The sequence below is a fragment of the Capricornis sumatraensis genome, chromosome 1 (assembly GCF_032405125.1).
Source record: "Capricornis sumatraensis isolate serow.1 chromosome 1, serow.2, whole genome shotgun sequence".
Lineage (NCBI taxonomy): Eukaryota > Metazoa > Chordata > Mammalia > Artiodactyla > Bovidae > Capricornis > Capricornis sumatraensis.
The window spans coordinates 213,200,402-213,221,088 of record NC_091069.1 but is presented as its reverse complement, the minus strand read 5'-3'; the positions used below and the strand labels follow the sequence as shown (position 1 = coordinate 213,221,088).

The 20,687-nt window shown below is 37.1% G+C and overlaps 1 protein-coding gene across 1 annotated transcript in view; it reads right to left on the bottom strand.

Annotated features, from left to right (window-relative positions):
• IFT80 (intraflagellar transport 80) overlaps positions 1 to 20,687 on the bottom strand; it is a 119,584-nt gene that overhangs the window by 45,084 nt on the left and 53,813 nt on the right. The window contains exons 8-10 of the mRNA XM_068975747.1: positions 16,184 to 16,363; positions 3,015 to 3,133; positions 113 to 187 (exon numbers count right to left, since the gene is read on the bottom strand). Of these exons, the coding sequence (XP_068831848.1) occupies positions 113 to 187; positions 3,015 to 3,133; positions 16,184 to 16,363 (374 nt within the window). The remainder of the gene's footprint in view (positions 1 to 112; positions 188 to 3,014; positions 3,134 to 16,183; positions 16,364 to 20,687) is intronic.

Genomic DNA, 20,687 nt, shown 5'->3' with positions numbered 1-20,687 from the left:
CAGTGATTTCAGAACATACCATCCTGTAAATGGCATACTTTAAAGAGTACTTTACTGCAATTTAAAATATTTTAACCCAAAATTCAATAGTGAAACATGATAAATAAATTACCTTTCTGCTTGCAGAATTAAACTAACAGTTCCTTCCTTGAGATCAAATATAAGTGGTGTATTCCAGTTCTTTGTACTGAAAGACAAATAAAATGTATACTTATTTACACTTAAAATACTTTTTAATAAGTAGATGGGTACTCATTTTAAACAAAGTATCTTTAGTTTCACAGTAACTCTGTACAATCATTCTATTATAGCGCTTAGTGCGTTGTTCTGAAATTATTCACTTACACATTTGTATACCTGACTAGAAAGTGGAGTCTGTGTTCCCAGCACCTAGCACATAGTAAGTACTCCATAAATGTTTATTCTAGGAACCACAACTTGTGAACTGAGGAGTCATAAGTTCATGTTCTGTCATTTATTAGCTCTGTGATTTGAGCATGTCATCTAATGTTTCTCTTTTGAAAAACAGTAGCAGCATAGCATAGTGAAAAGAGGATGGGGTTTTATTTTTGGTCATTATTATGTAATATTTTATTGCATGGATATGACACAGTTTGTTTATCTATTCTAATGTTGATGGACATTTGGTTGATTTCAGGTTTTGATTCTTATGAATTGTGATGCTATGAACATTCTTTTTTTTAATTTATTTATTTTTAATTGAGAGATAATTGCTTTACAATATTATATTGGCTTCTGCCATACATCAACATAAATCAGCCATAAGTATACATATGTCCCCTCCCTCTTGAGAGGATGGGGTTTTGGCTAGACAGATCAGGATTAGAAATCTGGTTTCACTACCTGTCAGCCTTATGATCTTAATAAGCTTAACCTCCTAAACAACAGTTTCATTATTTGTAAAATGGTGATAATGATGTCTTACCTAAAGTGTCTAATTAACTGCCTATTGTGTAGCAGATACTGACTAAAAACTATAATAACAATAACATGATCACTTTTCCTATTGGTCTCCCAGTGTAAGTGTTGAGGAAATGAAGATTTCTGTGAAACAGCCTGTAACTGTAAAATTCTATATACAAGTAAGCTATGACTATGCTTACTGAACAAATGGATAAAACAAATGAACAAATAACTCCTATGAGTTTCATGATGTAGTTTAATTCAAAGATAGGGATGGGCAGAAAGGACATTACAAACTGAAAAACTCATCCTCAAATAATCAAAGTTGCTTGATAGTTTAAAATGTTTTATTATTCCTATATATTCTAAACTTCTTTCAATTACTTTCATAGGACTAATTCTTTAAATCTAATTCTTTAAATCTCATATGCAAATCCAGAAGATGGGGGAAGGGAAAGGTTGCAGTAAGCAGGCACATTGCTCGAAATTAATTGTGGCTAACGCAGAGCCTGATACCCATTTCAGTAAGTAAATGCATGCATAAAGCCAAATAGTGAATAAACAGCTACCAATAATTGGCAAGTCTGAGGTTCACAGGTATGATAAAGCTATGTACTTTTGTAGTTTAGAAAAAACATCACACATGCTTCATTTATGCAGTCATTAGAATTAACTTTCATTCTTTGTCAAGAGAGCTAAAAAGAACAGTAAGTATGAGGGTTTTTTTCCCATGTCCCCTTACAAAATATCTGAGATTCTTGACAACTAAGATACATACACATGTCATGGAGATATAAACTCCTTAAACTAAATGTTGATCAGAAGGGAATTTTCTATACAACTATTTGAGAAATCAAGTGAAAATTTAACATAGAATGCTCATATGTGATTTTCTTTGGAACTTCTTTCCATAAAACCAGTATATTGTTTGCAGGTTTATTTTTTAAATTATATTTTTATTACTGAAAAAGAAACAACAGTTATTAGGAACTTGGATTAAAATCTCAGCTCTTCCTTTAGTAAAGAAGTTACGTAGTTTGGCCCAGGGTATTATTAATATTTAATTACCTCTGCATCCTTCAGTTTCTTCACTTTGTAAAATGGGAATAATAATAATATTCAACACACAGAGTAAATCAGATCATGAACATAAAAGATAGTATAACAGTCCTCAGTAAAGAATGGTTGTTATTATCTAAAATACCAGGTATTTTTATAATAATTAAGTGAAATATATTTTGGTATGATGGCTCTCAGTACTACTTCATTTCCACTACTGTGCACTGAATTCCACTTTAATAAATATTTTGTACCTTAGTGAATGTCTTGCCAACAAGAGAGGGGAAGAAATGTTAAATCAGAAAAGAAAAGCAATTTAATATTTTGATATGTATTAACTGGTGTGAGAAAGGTAGACGAGAAAAAAATTAAATAACAGCTTCTAAACCTTAGGTAAATATTTTAAAAGGCAACCTCTCTAAAACAAGTAATAATGATATCAATCTTTCAGATTCAAACATTATGTCTTAAATTTCAGTAATTTTGCAATTTCCCACCAGGGAAGCCCAACACAAAGTATACTGAATATTTTCTTTCATCATTTCTGGACAACTCTGGATTATCGATATGAACGTTTATGATTACCCTTGGCTATGATATTAAGCCTGAACACCTCCTTGTGTCTTTACTGAACATCTTTCAGCCTGCTGTCAGGCTGTAAGCTGTCCTCTCTGCCAGTGGTTAGGTGATTCCTTTTCATACCATTTATCAGATGCTTCTAAACTTCTCTGGGCTTTGAAATAAAAGTATACTAAAGTCCTTGAGCTATGAGTAAAATAAGAGCAAGCATTATCCCAGAGAAGGTATTTTGTATTATAAAAGTGATTATTAACCTTTGATGCACAACTATTATATCTATTTTCTCTGCTCATAGCTCACTTTTTATCACTCTTCAGTTAGAAGTAAGTTCAAGATAGGTGACATTTTTGAGAAAGTTAAGTTTAAGCCAAACCATGTTAATATGATAGCTGGAAAATAATTTTTTTTTCATAGACAAAACTCTAGATTTTAAAGAAATGTAAGATGCTTACGAGAACACATAACACTGAAGAGATGTTGAAACAACTAAGTGTGCATAGTTCAAAGAGGCTTTAATGACTCTATCACGGAATTCCAGTAAATCCACTGCATCGTTAAGAACGTTACGAACCTAAACAAGGAAAAAGGAAATACCAACGAACAACATTAAAATACATCAAACTTTTAATTAGATAAGTTAGCAAGATTCTGAAACACACCAAAAAAGAAAAAAAAATTAAAAAGGCATTCTTGCTATCTAACCATAGAAAGAAGAATTTAATAGGAACCAGGCATAAGATATCATATTTGGGTACAAAAATTGACGAACAAAAGTACAGATACAGAAAAGTTAGAAATCAGTAGAAAATGATCTATAGAGATTTTAAATCTGAAAGCCAACTTGTATGAGGTACCAGTGGTGCAGTGTTAGAACAGTGAAATATATAGTCAAAGAAGTATAGCTTATAGGAGCTGGAAAGAGATCAGACGATTTCTGCTCAAAATAGTGAGAATACCTCTTTCTAGGGCTAGGTTTTACTTTAAAATTTAAGTTCTAAAAAAGAGATATAATAACTTCAAAAATCAAAAGTGGAGTAGGAGGTGTTAGTAAAGAAACTGACTGCATAGTGAAGAAGCCAACCTACACAGAGAGGTGGAAAATGTTTCCATATGTAAAAACACAGAGATAACATATAAGAAAACTAAGCACCAACTAACAAACAGAGATGTGCCGATGATAGTCAAAACTGTTATAAAAGTTTGTTAACTGAATAAAGTTTACAAGGATTTTAAAGTTTGGCAATACCAGCCAAAAATTTTGAAACTGACAGATAATCTACAACAAATTAAAAAATACATTGGCCAAAGACAAATTTATGAAATCTCTGGTTAATACCAGAAGATATTAAATAAAGAGGTAAAAAATTGAAAGAGATTAATTATACCTAGAAGTTAATACTTCTCTAAATTTCCATCAAAATATTATCATCTTTCTAAATTGATATGACAATTATAGTATTAATGAAGAATAAAAGGCTATGGAAAAAATAGGAAGATAAAGTCAAACTTCTTACAAGTACTTCCTCAAAGTACTTATATCTATAAGGCATATATTTTTATTACCTATTTCCTAACTCCTATCCCTATCAGTCATCACCATGCAAGAGATAGCAGAATTATATACACACATAATCCTTGACCTAGCAATCTTACTTCTAGAATTCTATACTAAAACAAACAGGCAAAATTATGAAATAACATATAAATAGGCTCTTACTACATACATCATTACTGGTAATAGCAAAAGACTGAAAACAACCCAAATGTGTATCAATAAGGGGATAGGCTGAATAAACTACATTCACAGAGTAGAATAACACATAGCTATAAAAAGGACTGAGTAATATCTATGGAGTGATCTCCACAATACATTGTAAAATAAAAAGTGCAAGATGCAAAAAGTATGTATAGTATGATACTTTTTATCTTATAAAGGGAAGGCTATGACGATATATAGATTTATTCATATTAAAAAATGTAAAACAATATTCAGCAATAATATTGAGATTATTATTTTAAATTATATTTTAGGGTATATTCTAGAATATATGTCTTTAGCAACCAAAATTTTCTTGTAAGAGAAAAGTACTGCAAATAAAACAAATCAGAAGTAAAATGCCATAATCTTGAATTTGAACTTGAAAGCTCAGTACACACTCATGATATATTTTTATCAGTCAAAAAGTATATTTTATCTAGGAGTAAAGATCAAACCAATAGCAATGAGCATACCTAGAACTTGGATCATGGTATCTAGGTAGCATTCCCCTCCCAAAGGAACAAAGCTTTCTTTAAAAAATGGCTGATTCCAAGTTTGGAATAGGAAATGTATAAAAAACCTAGAACATCTTATCAGAAATGCAAGCAAGCTACCGAAATCATCCCAAATGAACACAGGAGTCAACTGGGCAAAGATGGAACCATTCAAGCATTAAAGAGAATAATGACTGCAATGGATTGAGATATACCAGAATTTTTAAATCTGCAAGTTTATAATAACATCATCATCAACACTAACAAAGAAACTCGTTGGGAATGCCAGGAAATGAACTCATTATTTGAAAACTGATAAATAAAGGAAAATAATCAGAATTTGTCTTACTTCAGGGTAACAAATAGTTGACTAGGCAAAGTCTATTATAGAAGGATTTTAGCTAAATGTTCTAAATAAGTACCATCCTTGACTGCTAAAAATATTAAAGTAAAAACCTAATGGGAAACTATATGACAGGTGAATCAGACTTATAACACCTAAACACGCTGATCAATCTCATCATAGTTAAGAGAGAGATAAGACATACGTGTCTCGAGGCAACAGGAAGTACACAGCATCATGTACAAAGCATTCTTTATATATTTATCAAGGCTCTAAATCTAATCACGAGTATACAGGAAATACAGGAGCTAAATAAAAATGTCACATGTACTCATACCACAAGGATACAAACAGAAGAATGTGGGAAATTCAAAAGAACAAATGACTTGGTTTCTTAAACAAACAAACAAATACATAAATGATGAGGAATTGATCCAGATTTTAAAAGACTGAAGAGAAAAATGAACTAAATGTAATGTGGGACTTTGTCTCCTAACACAAACCAAACAACCATAAATGTATGTATTAGAAAACAGCTAAAGAAATGGGACAGACTTAGGAGACAACTAGAGAAATGTGAAATATTTACTATGATTATGTTAAAATAAAAATAGTCCTTATCTTTGAGACTTTTTTTTAAAAGTCTTAATAAAAAGAAAGAAAAAGACACTGATAACATTTGCTTCACTCTTTGATGAATGTGGGAAATGACTGAAAAGGGAGTAGTAGTCTGATGGCAGGTGCTTCAAAGGAGCTGGAATCCTTTAGGGAAGAAGTTACTGTGGTCTGGGTTCAGCAATGAGGGGTTCAGTTCAGTTCAGTTGCTCAGTCGTGTCCGACTCTTTGCGATCCCATGAATTGCAGCATGCCAGGCCTCCCTGTTCATCACCATCTCCCGGAGTTCACTCAGACTCAAGTCCATCGAATCCGTGATGCCATCCAGCCATCTCATCCTCTGTTGTCCCCTTCTCCTCCTGCCCCCAATCCCTCCCAGCATCAGAGTCTTTTCCAATGAGTCAACTCTTCGCATGAGGTGGCCAAAGTACTGGAGTTTCAGCTTTAGCATCATTCCTTCCAAAGAAATCCCAGGGTTGATCTCCTTCAGAATGGACTGGTTGGATCTCCTTGCAGTCCAAGGGACCCTCAAGAGTCTTCTCCAACACCACAGTTCAAATGAGGGGTTAGGAGACACCTATATGACCCCTAGACCCAGTAATTCTTGGCATAATGAAGAAAAACGCTTCTACTTACGAAGGCTGAAGGAGAAACACTGGTCTCAGGAGTCATTCAGTTTTTACTTAGGACAAAAATGTGAACTGTACTTTCAGTGAAAAGGCTGAGCTCTGTCTGCAAGACCACAGGTAGGTGCTGCAGGTTGTGTACTGCACAACTCTAGATCTAAGTGACGGGCCCCCTAGAACCAAGAGGGCCATGACTGAAGGTGGTGACCCTGTGGGTCTCTCTTTAAAGCCTACAGTGTTCTAGGTTTTTCTTTCAGGAAGGGGAGAACAGAGCTAACCCCAGGCCCCAGGCTTTGATTTAAGAGACCTGGATCAGGCCCCTAATCTCTCTTCGAGTCCTTTCTGCTCCATTAGTCTGCAGGAGGCCCTCTCAGCTCTGCTTCTGCCTCCCTGCTTCTGGACCAGGAGTCAAGTAGGTTGGAGACTTCACGCCATACTCTGCTTCTTTATTCCATTTCTGGCCCACAGAGATGTTTATCCTGTTTTTGAGTCCAGATAAATCTTTTAAAAATATATTTCATAAATTATTGATCTCCCTGGAGCCAAATGTATGCCTTATCCTTCCAAATATGAACTGATGACACCATTTTCACCAGAAGTCTGAGCGCCCAGAGACTTTTTTAAAAAGATCCATAATGCCATCCTTTCCTAGAAACATTTGAAAGCTAATGGAATGAAATAAAAGTTTCTAAAGGAAGTTATATGGAAGTTTCTTTACAGCAACATGATACCCAGTGAAATAAACTGGCTGTCAACACAGGTTTAGGACAATTAATTCAATATTTTAAAAATCTGATTGTATGAGCTTCTGTCATTATTCAAATTACAGACAGATTTCTTAAAATTCACATTGGTCTAAAGCTTCACGTGGGGTAATTATCTTTTTTGTGAATCTGGAACACTAGAACACCAATAAAACATCCTGGCCATAATAACAAAAAAAAGACACACTGATAATTGCTGTTATAATTTCCAAGTTATAGTGAATCCTACGTCAGAAATGTCCTGTGATGAATTTTAAAATGCACCCACATTTGCTCTGTTCAATTCAGGTCAGCTGCAGAATTAACCTGTTCATACTTGTATCACCTAATACTTTCACCTGAGCACAATATTTGACCCCTCAGTCTGACCTGAGTCTGAAAATTCTGTTTCCACATTTCCAAATACACATTTAATCCTAAATATAGATATAGCCATAGCAATAGATACCATGTATTTTTGTCTTACATACATGATCTCATTTAATCATCAAAAACACTCTCTCATTAACTTTTATCTTTACAGGAGATAGAGTGACTAGGAATTAAATAATTTTGAACTATGGCAATGTTCAAATTGTGTAAATGCCAAATCTGTGCCCCATGCTCAAGTGACAGTGGCAGGAAAGAGCAAATGAGAAACTTGAGACCGAAGGAATGCCTCATCTCTTCCACCTGTACCCTCTTCCCTTCTAGGCCCTTCCTCCCAGCAAAGACATCTACTCTCCTTTTGGAAAGAAATATGGCTAGAATTCAGCCTGGAGACAAGGCACAAATTAAGAAACCTTCTCACTCTTGGTTATTATATCACATAAAAGCCGAGGTCCAGGGAGACAGGCAATGTCTTAGGGCAATGAAACCTATTACCAGGTAGCAACTGTCAGGTCAAGGTCTAGAGTTAACAATTAGGGCTCAACATGATCTCTGGTTTCTGAGTTAATAAAACACAAATCAACAGTCTACAAAGCTTCTAAGTAAACTGTGAAACTCTAAACCAGGCAAACAAAAAGTTGTGGCTATCGTTCCTATTGGAATCTATGGCTCCATCTTAACAACATTAAGTGGGCTGTTAAAATGTACAGACTCCAGAAGGGAAATCCTTCCAAGTGGGAGATCTTCCCCAAAAGGCAAGCTAGAGTTGCCAAATTAACCACGCTCTTACTTCAGTGCTAAAACAAAGAATTCTCAGGATATTCCTGGCCAGCTGGGCTTTTGTTATGGACCTTGTAGTCACAGTGTGCTTTTTCCTTCACCCATTCTCCAAACTGTTTTCATTCCAGCTGCCCTGTATTCCCTTCATCATTATAAATTGGGAAGATGATGGGGAGGAGGAGAATAATTAAAACTCATATTTATTTAGTTTTCCAGACCAAAGAGTTAGAGCTGGAATGACTTGGATGAGTCTAGGTTATCATCTTTTAGAGAGGGGATGGGTTTGCTTTCAAAAGCAAATGGAATAGCTGCATTAGTTAAGTAGAGCACTTCTGAATTATACGTGCACATGAATAAGGGTAAGCATTAATATGTGTTGTGACTAGACTGTAAAGGGGTTAGTGATTTCCACCTACTGGTATTCATATCCTTATGTAAGTAAGTCTCTCCACTTGTGTGTGAATTAGACCTCATAGCTCACTTCTAATGATCAGAAAAAGGCTAAAATGATGAGATGACACTTCTAAGTTGAGGTTATAAAGAACTGTGATTTATGTTTCACTCACACACTCTGTGCCCTTCACAATTGCTCTCACAAAGCTGCCAGGTTGTGAGCTGCCCAGTGGAGAGGCTACATGTAAGGAACTGAGGGAGGCCTCCAGACAACTGCCAACAAGAAACTGAGGCCCTCAGTTCAACGGCCCTTGAAAAATGGAAGCCTGCCAACAACCATATTGGTGAGCTTGGAAGCAAGGCCTCTCCAGTTGAGGATGCTTCAGGTGCTACTAAAAACCCTGGCCAACACCTTAATTGCAGCCTTGTGAGAAACTGTGTCAGAAGATTTACTAAGCCATGCCTGGATTCTTGACCCAAAGAAACTAAGAGAAAATAAATACTGCTGTTTTAAACCACTAAGTTTATTTATTAGGCAGTCATCAATAACTAATAGTTATAGTTGCTAAGCAGCTAAAAGATAGACTTTATGGATAACTGTTGGTTTCTGTCTGCCCAGAATCAAATGCTATCTTTTCTAGTACTTATGCCTTGGTTTTCCTTTGGGGAACCATACCCATTATTCTAAGTGACTAAGTGGTTTTGATGGGGTTGATTCCATTCCCTCCAACTCCCAGCTAAATATACTTGACCCAGACTTGGCCCATGAAATCCAATGCTGAGACTTCTGCTGAAATTACTTGGGGGCTAGAGGGAAAAGCACTCTTTCTGTTGGGCTTGAAGTTGGTAGAATGTAAGCCAAAGGAGACACAGCCTTTGTACAAATGAAGCCAATACAGAAAAAAGGAGAGTACAGGAAGAGAAAGTGATGGATGGAAGTCCAGTTGACCTTATTTAAGCCTCTGGATCCAATAACACCTCATCAGTCTATCTCTTGACTTCACATGGACCAATAAATTTCTTTTGTTTCTTTATTCTTTACCTTCATTTAATCAATCTGAGATAAATTTATGAAAAAAAACTCAACATATTAATCCAGAAGGTCCCATGAGAACAGGAACCAAATCTGTCTTATTCAAAACTGTATCACCCATTGCCTAGCTCAAGGCATTGCAAGTAGGTTACCAAATGAGTAAATGAAACTGTTGTTAAAAAAAAACACAAAAAAAACTATGGATAGACCCACCCTAGCAAAAATGCAATATAAATGTCTTAGAGTCATTGAGAGTAAGATCCTTTTACAAAAGTAAAAATAGTGTTCTGGTTCGAAAGCTTTGAAAGATTATTTGTAAACATTATTTTAAGTATAAAGACAATTCAGTTTAGATAAGCTATTTAAAAACCTCACTGTTCATCTTATCTGATGTAAAAATTCTCTAATTCTAAGATGATTCTTTTTTTATGAAAGAAAAATTTCTCTTTTTAAATATATTCACATCTTGGGGCATTTCTGAAATTAAGGCGATATTATATTAGCTAGCCCCCATCTTCTGTATTTCCTGTAAATGAGTAGTTAGATCTATTTGATAATATAAATATATATATTTTTGTTAGTTAGCCTGGGAACCAAGACATTATTTATAGTATTGTGTCTGTGATAAGGAATGCATTCTGAGTTCTAGTCAGCTGACTTGGGGACACAATTTTATTCATATAGGGCATGCTGCTGCTAAGTTGCTTCATTGTGTCCAATTCTGTGCGACCCCATAGATGGCAGCCCACCAGGCTCCCCCGTCCCTGGGATTCTCCAGGCAAGAACACTGGAGTGGGTTGCCATTTCCTTCTCCAATGCATGAAAGTGAAAAGTGAAAGTGAAGTCGCTTAGTCATGTCTGACTCTTAGCGACCCCATGGACTGCAGCCCACCAGGCTCCCCTGTCCATGGGATTTTCCAGGCAAGAGTGTTGGAGTGGGTTGCCATTGCCTTCTCCGGGTCACTCCTGAGCAATTTGTAGATACTCAAAGCAGCGATGGCACCCCACTCCAGTACTCTTGCCTAGAAAATCCCATGGATGAAGGAGCCTGGTAGGCTGCAGTCCACAGGGTCGCAAAGAGTCGGACACAACTGAGCGACTTCACTTTCACTTTTCACTTTCATGCACTGGAGAAGGAAATGGCAATTCACTCCAGTATTCTTGCCTGGGAAATCCCATCGACAGAGGAACCTGGAAGGCTATAGTCCATGGGGTGACAAAGAGTTTGACATGAATGGCAACCCACTCCAGTGTTCTTGCCTGGAGAATGCCAGGGACGGCGGAGCCTGGTGGGCTGCCAACTATGGGGTCGCACAGAGTTGGACACGACTGAAGCGACTTAGCAGCAGCATGCCCTGTATGAATAAAACTGTGTCCCCAAGTCAGCTGACTAGAACTCAGAATGCATTCCTTATCACAGACACAATACTATAAATAATGTCTTGGTTCCCAGGCTAACTAACAAAAATATATATTTATACTATCAAATAGATCTAACTACTCATTTACAGGAAATACAGAAGACAGAGAAGTACGTCAAACCAAACCATGGGGATACTGTCAGCAAAAGTCCAGACTCTGGAGACAGATAAGCAATCAATTTGGTGTCTTCAACAGATAAACTGCAGGGGGTAAAAATAAAGATGGAAGGGTTATCTATAGACTAAAAGATACTTAAAACATATATCAACGAATTGTAACATGTAAACCATTTTGGATCCTAATTCAAACAAAAACAAACCGTTAAAAATGTGATGTGGAGTAAACAATTGAAAATTTGATTTTAGATATTCCTTTGATAATATTAAGGAATTAGTATTTTTAAGATACAATGGTATTGTGGGTATGTTAAAAAAAAAACAGTCCTTATCTTTTAGTTGTATATATTGAAATTTTTGCAGTTGAAATGATATCTAAATTTTCTTCAGAATAATTGGGGCAGGGGAAAAGTACATATGGACATGAATGGGGCAGGCTTGATCATGGGCAGATCGTTGTTACGGCTGGGAAATGAGTACAAAGAGATTCATTATATTATTGTCTCTATTTTTCGGTGTTTTAAATTCTCTATAAGTTTAAAATTTTTTAAATAAGAAAGTAAAATAAAGAAAACGTATAAGTTACCTAATTATTATCACTAATGACCCTACATCCAAATTTTAAAATCTGGATACTCAGCCTAAAGAATACTTGAACAGACCCAGTCAAGAAATCACAAGGTATGTTTTCAAATTTTTATAGTTATTACAATCATCTAAATTCTGGATACTGAAGATAGAGGCAACTGATAAGGACACCAGAAAGAAAGGGAAGAAGGTAGAGCTCCCGTTACTTTGGCAGCTGGTTTGCCATGAACACATCATCTTTGGCTACCCCTCCGACCTTTCATCAACTAACTTTTAAAATATTTGTCAAGCTCTTATTACATGTGAGGCACGGGGCTAGGCACCATAGGGAGATAAAGATGAGTGAAATATAGTACCATGCCCTTAAGAAGCTTCAATTCAGTTCAGTTCAGTCACTCAGTCGTGTCTGACTCTTTGCAACGCCATGAACCACAGCACGCCAGGCCTCCCTGTCCATTACCAACTCCCGGAGTTCACTCAAACTCACATCCACAGAGTTGGTGATGCCATCCAGCCATCTCATCTTCTGTTGTCCCCTTCTCCTCCTGCCCCCAATCCCTCCCAGCATCAAAGTCTTTTCCAATGAGTCAACTCTCCACATCAGGTGGCCAAAGTACTGGAGTTTCAGCTTCACCATCAGTCCTTCCAATGAACACCCAGGGCTGATCTCTTTTAAGATGGACTGGTTGGATCTCCCTGCAGTCCAAGGGACTCTCAAGAGTCTTCTCCAACACCACAGTTCAAAAGCATCAATTCTTCGGTGCTCAGCTTTCTTCACAGTCTGACTCTCACATCCATACGCAACCACTGGAAAAACCATAGCCTTGACTAGATGGACCTTTGTTGGCAAAGTAATGTCTCTGCTTTTCAATATGCTATCTAGGTTGGTCATACTTTCCTTCCAAGGAGTAAGCATCTTTTAATTTCATGGCTGCACTCACCATCTGCAGTGATTTTGGAGCCCCCAAAATAAAGTCTGACACGGTTTCTACTGTTAACCCATCTATTTCCCATGAAGAGGAGCTAAAAAGCCTCTTGATGAAAGTGAAAGAGAAAAGCAAAAAAGTTGGCTTAAAGCTCAACATTCAGAAAACTAAGATCATGGCATCCAGTCCCATCACTTCATGGGAAATAGATGGGGAAACAGTGGAAACAGTGTCAGACTTTATTTTGGGAGGCTCCAAAATCACTGCAGATGGTGACTGCAGCCATGAAATTAAAAGATGCTTACTCCTTGGAAGAAAAGTTATGACCAACCTACACAGTATATTCAAAAGCAAAGACATTACTATGCCGACTAAGGTCCGTCTAGTCAAGGCTATGGTTTTTCCTGTGGTCATGTATGGATGTGAGAGTTGGACTGTGAAGAAGGCTGAGCGCCAAAGAATTGATGCTTTTGAACTGTGGTGTTGGAGAAGACTCTGGAGAGTCCCTTGGACTGCAAGGAGATCCAACCAGTCCATTCTGAAGGAGATCAACCCTGGGATTTCTTTGGAAGGAATGATGCTAAAGCTGAAGCTCCAGTACTTTGGCCACCTCATGCGAAGAGTTGACTCATTGGAAAAGACTCTGATGCTGGGAGGGATTGGGGGCAGGAGGAGAAGGGGACGACCGAGGATGAGATGGCCGGATGGCATCATGGACTCGATGGACGTGAGTCTGAGTGAACTCGGGGAGATGGTGATGGACAGGGAGGCCTGGTGTGCTGCGATTCATGGGGTCACAGAGTCGGACACGATTGAGTGACTGAACTGAACTGAACTGAACTGATAAGACCGGATGCCATGATCTTAGTTTTCTGAATGTTGAGCTTTAAGCCAACTCTTTCACTCTCCTCTTTCACTTTCATCAAGAGCCTTTTTAGTTCCTCTTCACTTTCTGCCTAGGTGGTGTCATCTGCATACTGAGGTTATTGATATTTCTCTTGGCAATCTTGATTCCAGCTTGTGCTTCTTCCAGCCCAGAGTTTCTCATGATGTACTCTGCATATAAGTTAAATAAGCAGGGTGACAATATACAGCCTTGATGTACTCCTTTTCCTATTTGGAACCAGTCTGTTGTTCCATGTCCAGTTCTAACTGTTGCTTCCTGACCTTGCCTTGAGAACCCCATGAACAGTATTAAAAGGCAAAATGGTAGGATACTGAAAGAGGAACTCCCCAGGTTGGTAGGTGCCCAATATGCTACTGAAGATCAGTGGAGAAATAACTCCAGAAAGAATGAAGGGATGGAGCCAAAGAAAAAACAATACCCAGTTGTGGATGTGATCGGTGATAGAAGCAAGGTCCAATGCTGTAAAGAGCAATATTGCATAGGAACCTGGAATGTCAGGTCCATGAGTCAAGGCAAATTGGAAGTGGTCAAATAGGAGATGGCAAGAGTGAACGTCAACATTCTAGGAATCAGCGAACTAAAATGGACTGGAATGGGTGAATTTAACTCAGATAACCATTATATCTACTACTGTGGGCAGAAATCCCTTAGAAGAAATGGAGCAGCCATCGTGGTCCACAAAAGAGTCTGAAATGCAGTACTTGGATGCAATCTCAAAAATGACAGAATGATCTGTTTGTTTCCAAGGCAAACCATCCAATATCACCATAATCTAAGCCTACACCCCAACCAGTAACACTGAAGAAGCTGAAGTTGAATGGTTCTATGAAGACCTACAAGACCTTTTAGAACTAATACCCAAAAAAGATGTCCTTTTCATTATAGGGGACTGGAATGCAAAAGTAGGAAGTCAGGACACACGTGGAGTAACAGGCAAATGTGGCCTTGGAGTACGGAATGAAGTAGGGCAAAGAACGCACTGGTCATAGCAAACACCCTCTTCCAACAACACATGAGAAGACTCTACATCTTCTGGTGATGGACATCACCAGAGGGTCAACACTGAAATCAGACTGATCATATTCTTTGCAGCCAAAGATGGAGAAGCTCTATACAGTCAGCAAAAACAAGACCAGCTGACTGTGGCTCAGATCATGAACTCCTTATTGCCAAATTCAGACTCAGATTAAACAAAGTGGGAAAAACCACTAGGCCATTCAGGATGACCTAAATCAAATCCCTTATGATTATACAGTGGAAGTGAGAAATAGAGTTAAGGGACTAGATCTGATAGACAGAGTGCCTGATGAACTATGAACGGAGGTTCGTGACATTGTACAGGAGACAGGGATCAAGACCATCCCCATGGAAAAGAAATACAAAAAAGCAAAATGGCTGTCTCGGGAGGCCTTACAAATAGCTGTGAAAAGAAGAGAACGTGAATGTGAAATTGCTCAGTTGTGTCCGACTCTTTGCGACCCTGTGGACTGTAGCCCACCAGGCTCCTCCATCCATGGGATTCTCCAGGCAAGAATACGGAAGTGGGTTGGCATTTCCTTCTCCAGGGGATCTTCCTGACCCAGAGATTGAACCCAGGTCTCCCACATTGCAGACAGACGCTTTAACCTCTGAGGCACCAGGAAAGCCTGATACTGAACCACTGGCTAAAATCCATGAGCCTTATTCTTCCACCATGGAAATCAAGACTGGACAAAGTGCTGCTCTGAACTTGGAACGGGACAAATTTACTCTTTTCCATCCCATCTGGACACACATCAGAATCCTCTGGAGCTCAAAAACACAAAACTGGCCATTCTCCCCCACCCCTAACTACCAAAATAGAATTCCTGTTAAGAGGGAGTAGACTGTAGTTTAAAGAGATGTGTATGGATTTTGTTGAGAATTGCAGATTGAGTCATTCATTAGTTCACACTAAGAACTTTGTCAGGTATTTCACATATGTTATTCTGTTTTTTATGACTGAATTCAGATGTAGAATTCAGAAAAGAAGAGAAGTGAAAAGCAAAGGAGAAAAGGAAAGATATAAGCATCTGAATGCAGAGTTCCAAAGAATAGCAAGGAGAGATAAGAAAGCTTTCCTCAGCAATTAATGCAAAGAAATAGAGGAAAACAACAGAATGGAAAAGACTAGAGATCTCTTCAAGAAAATTAGAGATACCAAGGGAACATTTCATGCTCTATACTAATGGTATAATTAGCATCTTTCTAATATGACTGAATTTTAATAAACATGATTTAAATATAATCAGTTCAGTTCAGTCACTCAGTTATGTCCAACTCTTTGCGACCCATGAACTGTAGCACCAGACTTCCCTGTTCATCACCAACCCCTGGAGCTTGCTCAAACTCATGTCCCTCAAGTCGATGATACCATAATAAACAAAGATCATTCCATATTCTGTATTGTAAACTGAATATGTTGGGGGGAGGAAGCAGATTTAATCAACTATGAAACATAATCATACCTGCATGGTCCTTCTTTTAGTTAATGTTACTTGAAAATTCTTCCACTCCCAGCGTTGTTCCACCACATGTGCAAAAACAACGTGTCCATTTCCACAGGCTCCAGCAATCTGGGTGCCATCAATTGACCATGCAATGTTAAATATGCTACCAGTGTTGGGTTTTTCTAAAGCATATGACCACTGGGGAAGAAAGAACATAACAGAATCAATTTATTTTAAAATAGTTTAAAGAAGTTTTAAATTGGGCATATGTTAACATAGTAAGATGATTTTTTAAAAGAACATGTCTTTATTGCAGAATTAATAAGGAATATTTTTCTCAATAAAATGATAGTGTACTGAGTGGAAGATAAAGACATGATATTTTTTTCTAAGTACATAGTAGAATACATGATGTGGTAAGAGTATAAAATCTCTCAAGAACTGTAGAACACTCACACCATTTCGATTTGCATCATTTGATTCACTTTTAAGCAGTTAATACTCAATGGGTAAATACAAACATTCCAGAGGGAAAAAAATAAAGACATCTTACTATTAATTCATAAGGATTTCTACAGTCCCTACACCTAAAATTTTACTACAGTATTTTAGTAATTGTCATATTGAAACTAAACATACAGTGTGACTAAAGCATCTCTAATACATATCTTAAACCATGAAAATACAAGTAAATAGATTTTTCCTTTTTTTATTCACAGTGCAGTAAGACATTTTATAGAATCTGTTTGAGAAAGCAATCTAGCAAAGTCAATAAGCATCAACTGGATGAAAAACTCTTGTGTGTGTCAGTGTGAATAAGATAGTAAGAAAAAAAACTTTTACAAAAATGATATTATATGCATTTTCTTTCATTCTTCAGATGAAATATACACTTACTGAAAGGATGATTTAGCTAAATTTACTTATACTTTCTTTCGATTCTTCCAATCTTACTATGATTTTAAAAATACCCAAAAACCAACCACCCAGAAAAATCTTAATAACTTAATATTAGTTTCAGGTGTGCAACATAGAGATTCAAAATTTTTATAAGTTATATTCCATTTAAAATTTCTATAAAATACTGGCTGCATTCCCTTTGTCATTTGTGCTTTAGAGATTCAAAGCTCTAAGTATCTTTTCTTCTCCAAATAAGCCATGGAACACTGGATGCATATTTGCATTTCTAACCACGAGAAAGAAACTAGGCAGTCTCCCTGGATGTAATTTATTGATGCTAGCAGCAGCAGCAGCAGCAGCAGCAACACCAAGAACCCTGAAGATTATCCCTCTCACTTATGCTTATCTCTTTGTTTGATAACTACCCCTTGTTTGAAGGCAGTGTTATTCAAAATGTGCTCAAGCCAGCACCATCTATATCATCTGTCATCTTGTTAGAAATGCCAGTTATATGCTCTATATCATCCTATTGAATCTAAGAGGCAAGAGGACCAAGAAACTTTTTCTTGTTGTTAGTCTATTCTTTAAAATACAGTTGATTTGCAACGCTGTGTTAATTTCTACTGTACAGCAAAGTGATTCAGTTATACATATACACTATTTTTAATATTCATTTTGATTATGGTTTATCATGGCATACTGAATATAGTTCTCTGTGCTATACAGTAGGACCTTCTTGTTTATCCATTCTAAATGTAATAGTTTGCAGCTGTCAACTCCAAACTCCCGGTTCTTCCCTCTCCCCCCTCCCCACCTTTGGCAACCACAAGCTGGTTCTCTGTCTGTGAATCTGCTTCTGTTTCGTAGATATGTTCATTTGTGCCGTATTTTAGATTCCACATATAAATGATATCATACAGTATGTCTTTCCTTCCTGACTTACTTCACTTAGTATAATAATCTCTTAGTATAATAATCTCTAGTTGCATCCATGTTTCTGCAAATGGCATTATTTTGCTCATTTTTATGGCTGAGTAGTAGTCCATTGGAGAAGGCAATGGCACCCCACTCCAGTACTCTTGCCTGGAAAATCCATGGACAGAGGAGCCTGGTGGGCTGCCGCCTATGGGGTCGCACAGAGTCGGACACGATTAAAGCGACTTAGCAGCAGCAGCAGCAGCAGCAGTAGTATTCCATTGTGTATATAGATAGATATATGGATGATAGATAGATAAACACATCTTTATCCATTCTTATGTCAATGGACATTATGTTCATTCAGGAAACTTTTAACAAGCACTTCAAGAATCTTAAGCATTGTTAAGTTAGGACACTGGTTCTGAACTCTGGTTGTACATTAGAATTATCTGGGAAGCTTTTAAAAAAAAAAACCAAAACCCAGAAATGCAACCAACTAAACCTAGAATTTGGGTGGAGCCTGGGTATGTTCTTAAAAGTTCTCTAGGTGATTTTAATGTAGAGACACTATTCTAAAAGAAAAGCAAAACCCATGATTTCCTTTAAGACTATCATTAGCTGCTGGCTCACTGTTAATACCATGACAATTCATTTGCTAACGCTTGAGAAAATTACATGACCTTTGCTTTATCCTCTAAACTAGCTTCTCTTTGTTATATATATTTTTTCTTACATTCATCAAGCTTTTTCTTTGAAACGTCTTATTAGAATTTCAAATAAAGAATATTAGGAAGAGTAATATAAAGCAGTGATTCTCAAACTTTAATGTGTATTATTATAGTATTACTTAGAGTCCACGGAGTCGCAGAGTCAGACACGACTGAGCAACTGAACTGAACTGAAGAGGGATTGTTAAAATAAACTGCTGAGCTCCACCCCAGTCTCTCTGACTTAGTAGATTTAGGGTGAGGCCAAAGTACTTGCATTCTAACAAGTTCACAGGTGGTGTTAAAGCCTCTGGTCCAGCAACCACACTTTGAGAATGGCTGGTATAATGAACACTCATTACTCAGCTTCCACTTAGCAACTAATGGGTAATTCTTATCTCATGTGTACCACCATCATGGCCCAGATCTTTCTGAGCAATCCCTCATATCATTTATAATTTCATCATGAAGAATGTCAGTATATATCACTAAAAACATAAATTTTTTAAAATCCAACCTCAATATCATTATTAAACCTAAAAACAATGAATAACTCCTTAATATTATCAAAGTACCTAGTCACTGTTCAAATTTTTCCAGTTGTCCTTTTTTGCCTTCAGTTTGCTGGAATCGAGATGCAAATAAGGTATAATCATTTTGATTGGTTGAGAAGTCTGTTAGACTTCTTTTGATCTATGTTCCCCTTACACATGTTCTTTCCCCTTGCAATTTTCTGTGGCTGAAGAAACTGGGTCATGTCCTGTAGATTCCCATAGGCTTGAATTTACCATCTGCATTCTCGTGGGGTTAACATGTTACTCTGTCCTCTTTATTTCCTGTTAATTGATAGTTAGATCTAGAGTCTTGATCAGATTCAAGTTTGATTTTTTTGGCAAGAAAACTTCATAAGTGATGTTGTGTTCTTCCAGCAGGAAGCATTTAATGTCTGAATGTCTTTTTATGTTAGTCAGAAATGATGATCACTGCCTAGGTGAACTAATTCATGTGCAGTTGCAAAATGGCAATATTACAATCCTTCTTGGGATTCCCTGGTAATTTACAATCTTTCTTCACTTACTAACTGTAATAGTTCTACAAAAAGAAACATCTCCTCAACTATTTGGTTACCTTGGGATATAGTTCATATATCAAAGCACAGAATAAATTCTTGACTATTTCCCATTAATTATTAGTTTTCAAAAATACAAATTTGAATAGTGACTGGATAATTAAGAAATTACTGTTAATTGTTTTTAGGCTTAACAACGGTATTGAGTTATGTTAAAAAGTCTTTGTGCTAGACTTTCAGTCTAACTTTCAGCTAAATATCTACTGAAAAATTTAGTGATGAAATGATATGTCAAGGATTTGCTCAAAAATGAGCCAGTAGGTGATGGTATGATGAGGCAAGAATCAACCATTAGGTAATAATTGTTGGGTAATGGGTGAAGTCGCTCAGTTGTGTCCAACTCTTTGCGACCCAGTGGACTGTAGCCCACCAGGCTCCTCCATCCATGGGATTCTCCAGGCAAGAATACTGGAGTGTGTTGCCATTTCCTTCTCCAGGGGATCTTCCCGACCCAGGGATCGAACCCAGGTCTCCTGCATTGTAGGCAGACACTTTAACCTCTGAGCCACCAGGGAAGCAGACATTTATTACACTAGTTGGTTCCCCTGTAACCTCCAAATGGTAACCAAGAAATCTGATTGCTTAGTATCATGAACTCATTAATTTTAATGTTTGATGTGTTTCAATCAATATAATGCTCCAATTAGCTCAGTATTAGCCAGTGGGATCCTCTTTCAGTTACTCTTTAGACTATTTGACAAAATCCTGTAGTCTTTGATCACTTTCCTTACTTGATATAAGGACAAAATGTTCCAGACTCATTTTTATATTTCCTGCCCCACACCTGGCATCCATCTTTTCTTCAGTGAGTCATGGTTCACTTTATGGAAATGTGGAAAATGGTACTGAAAAAACCCCCACAAATGCT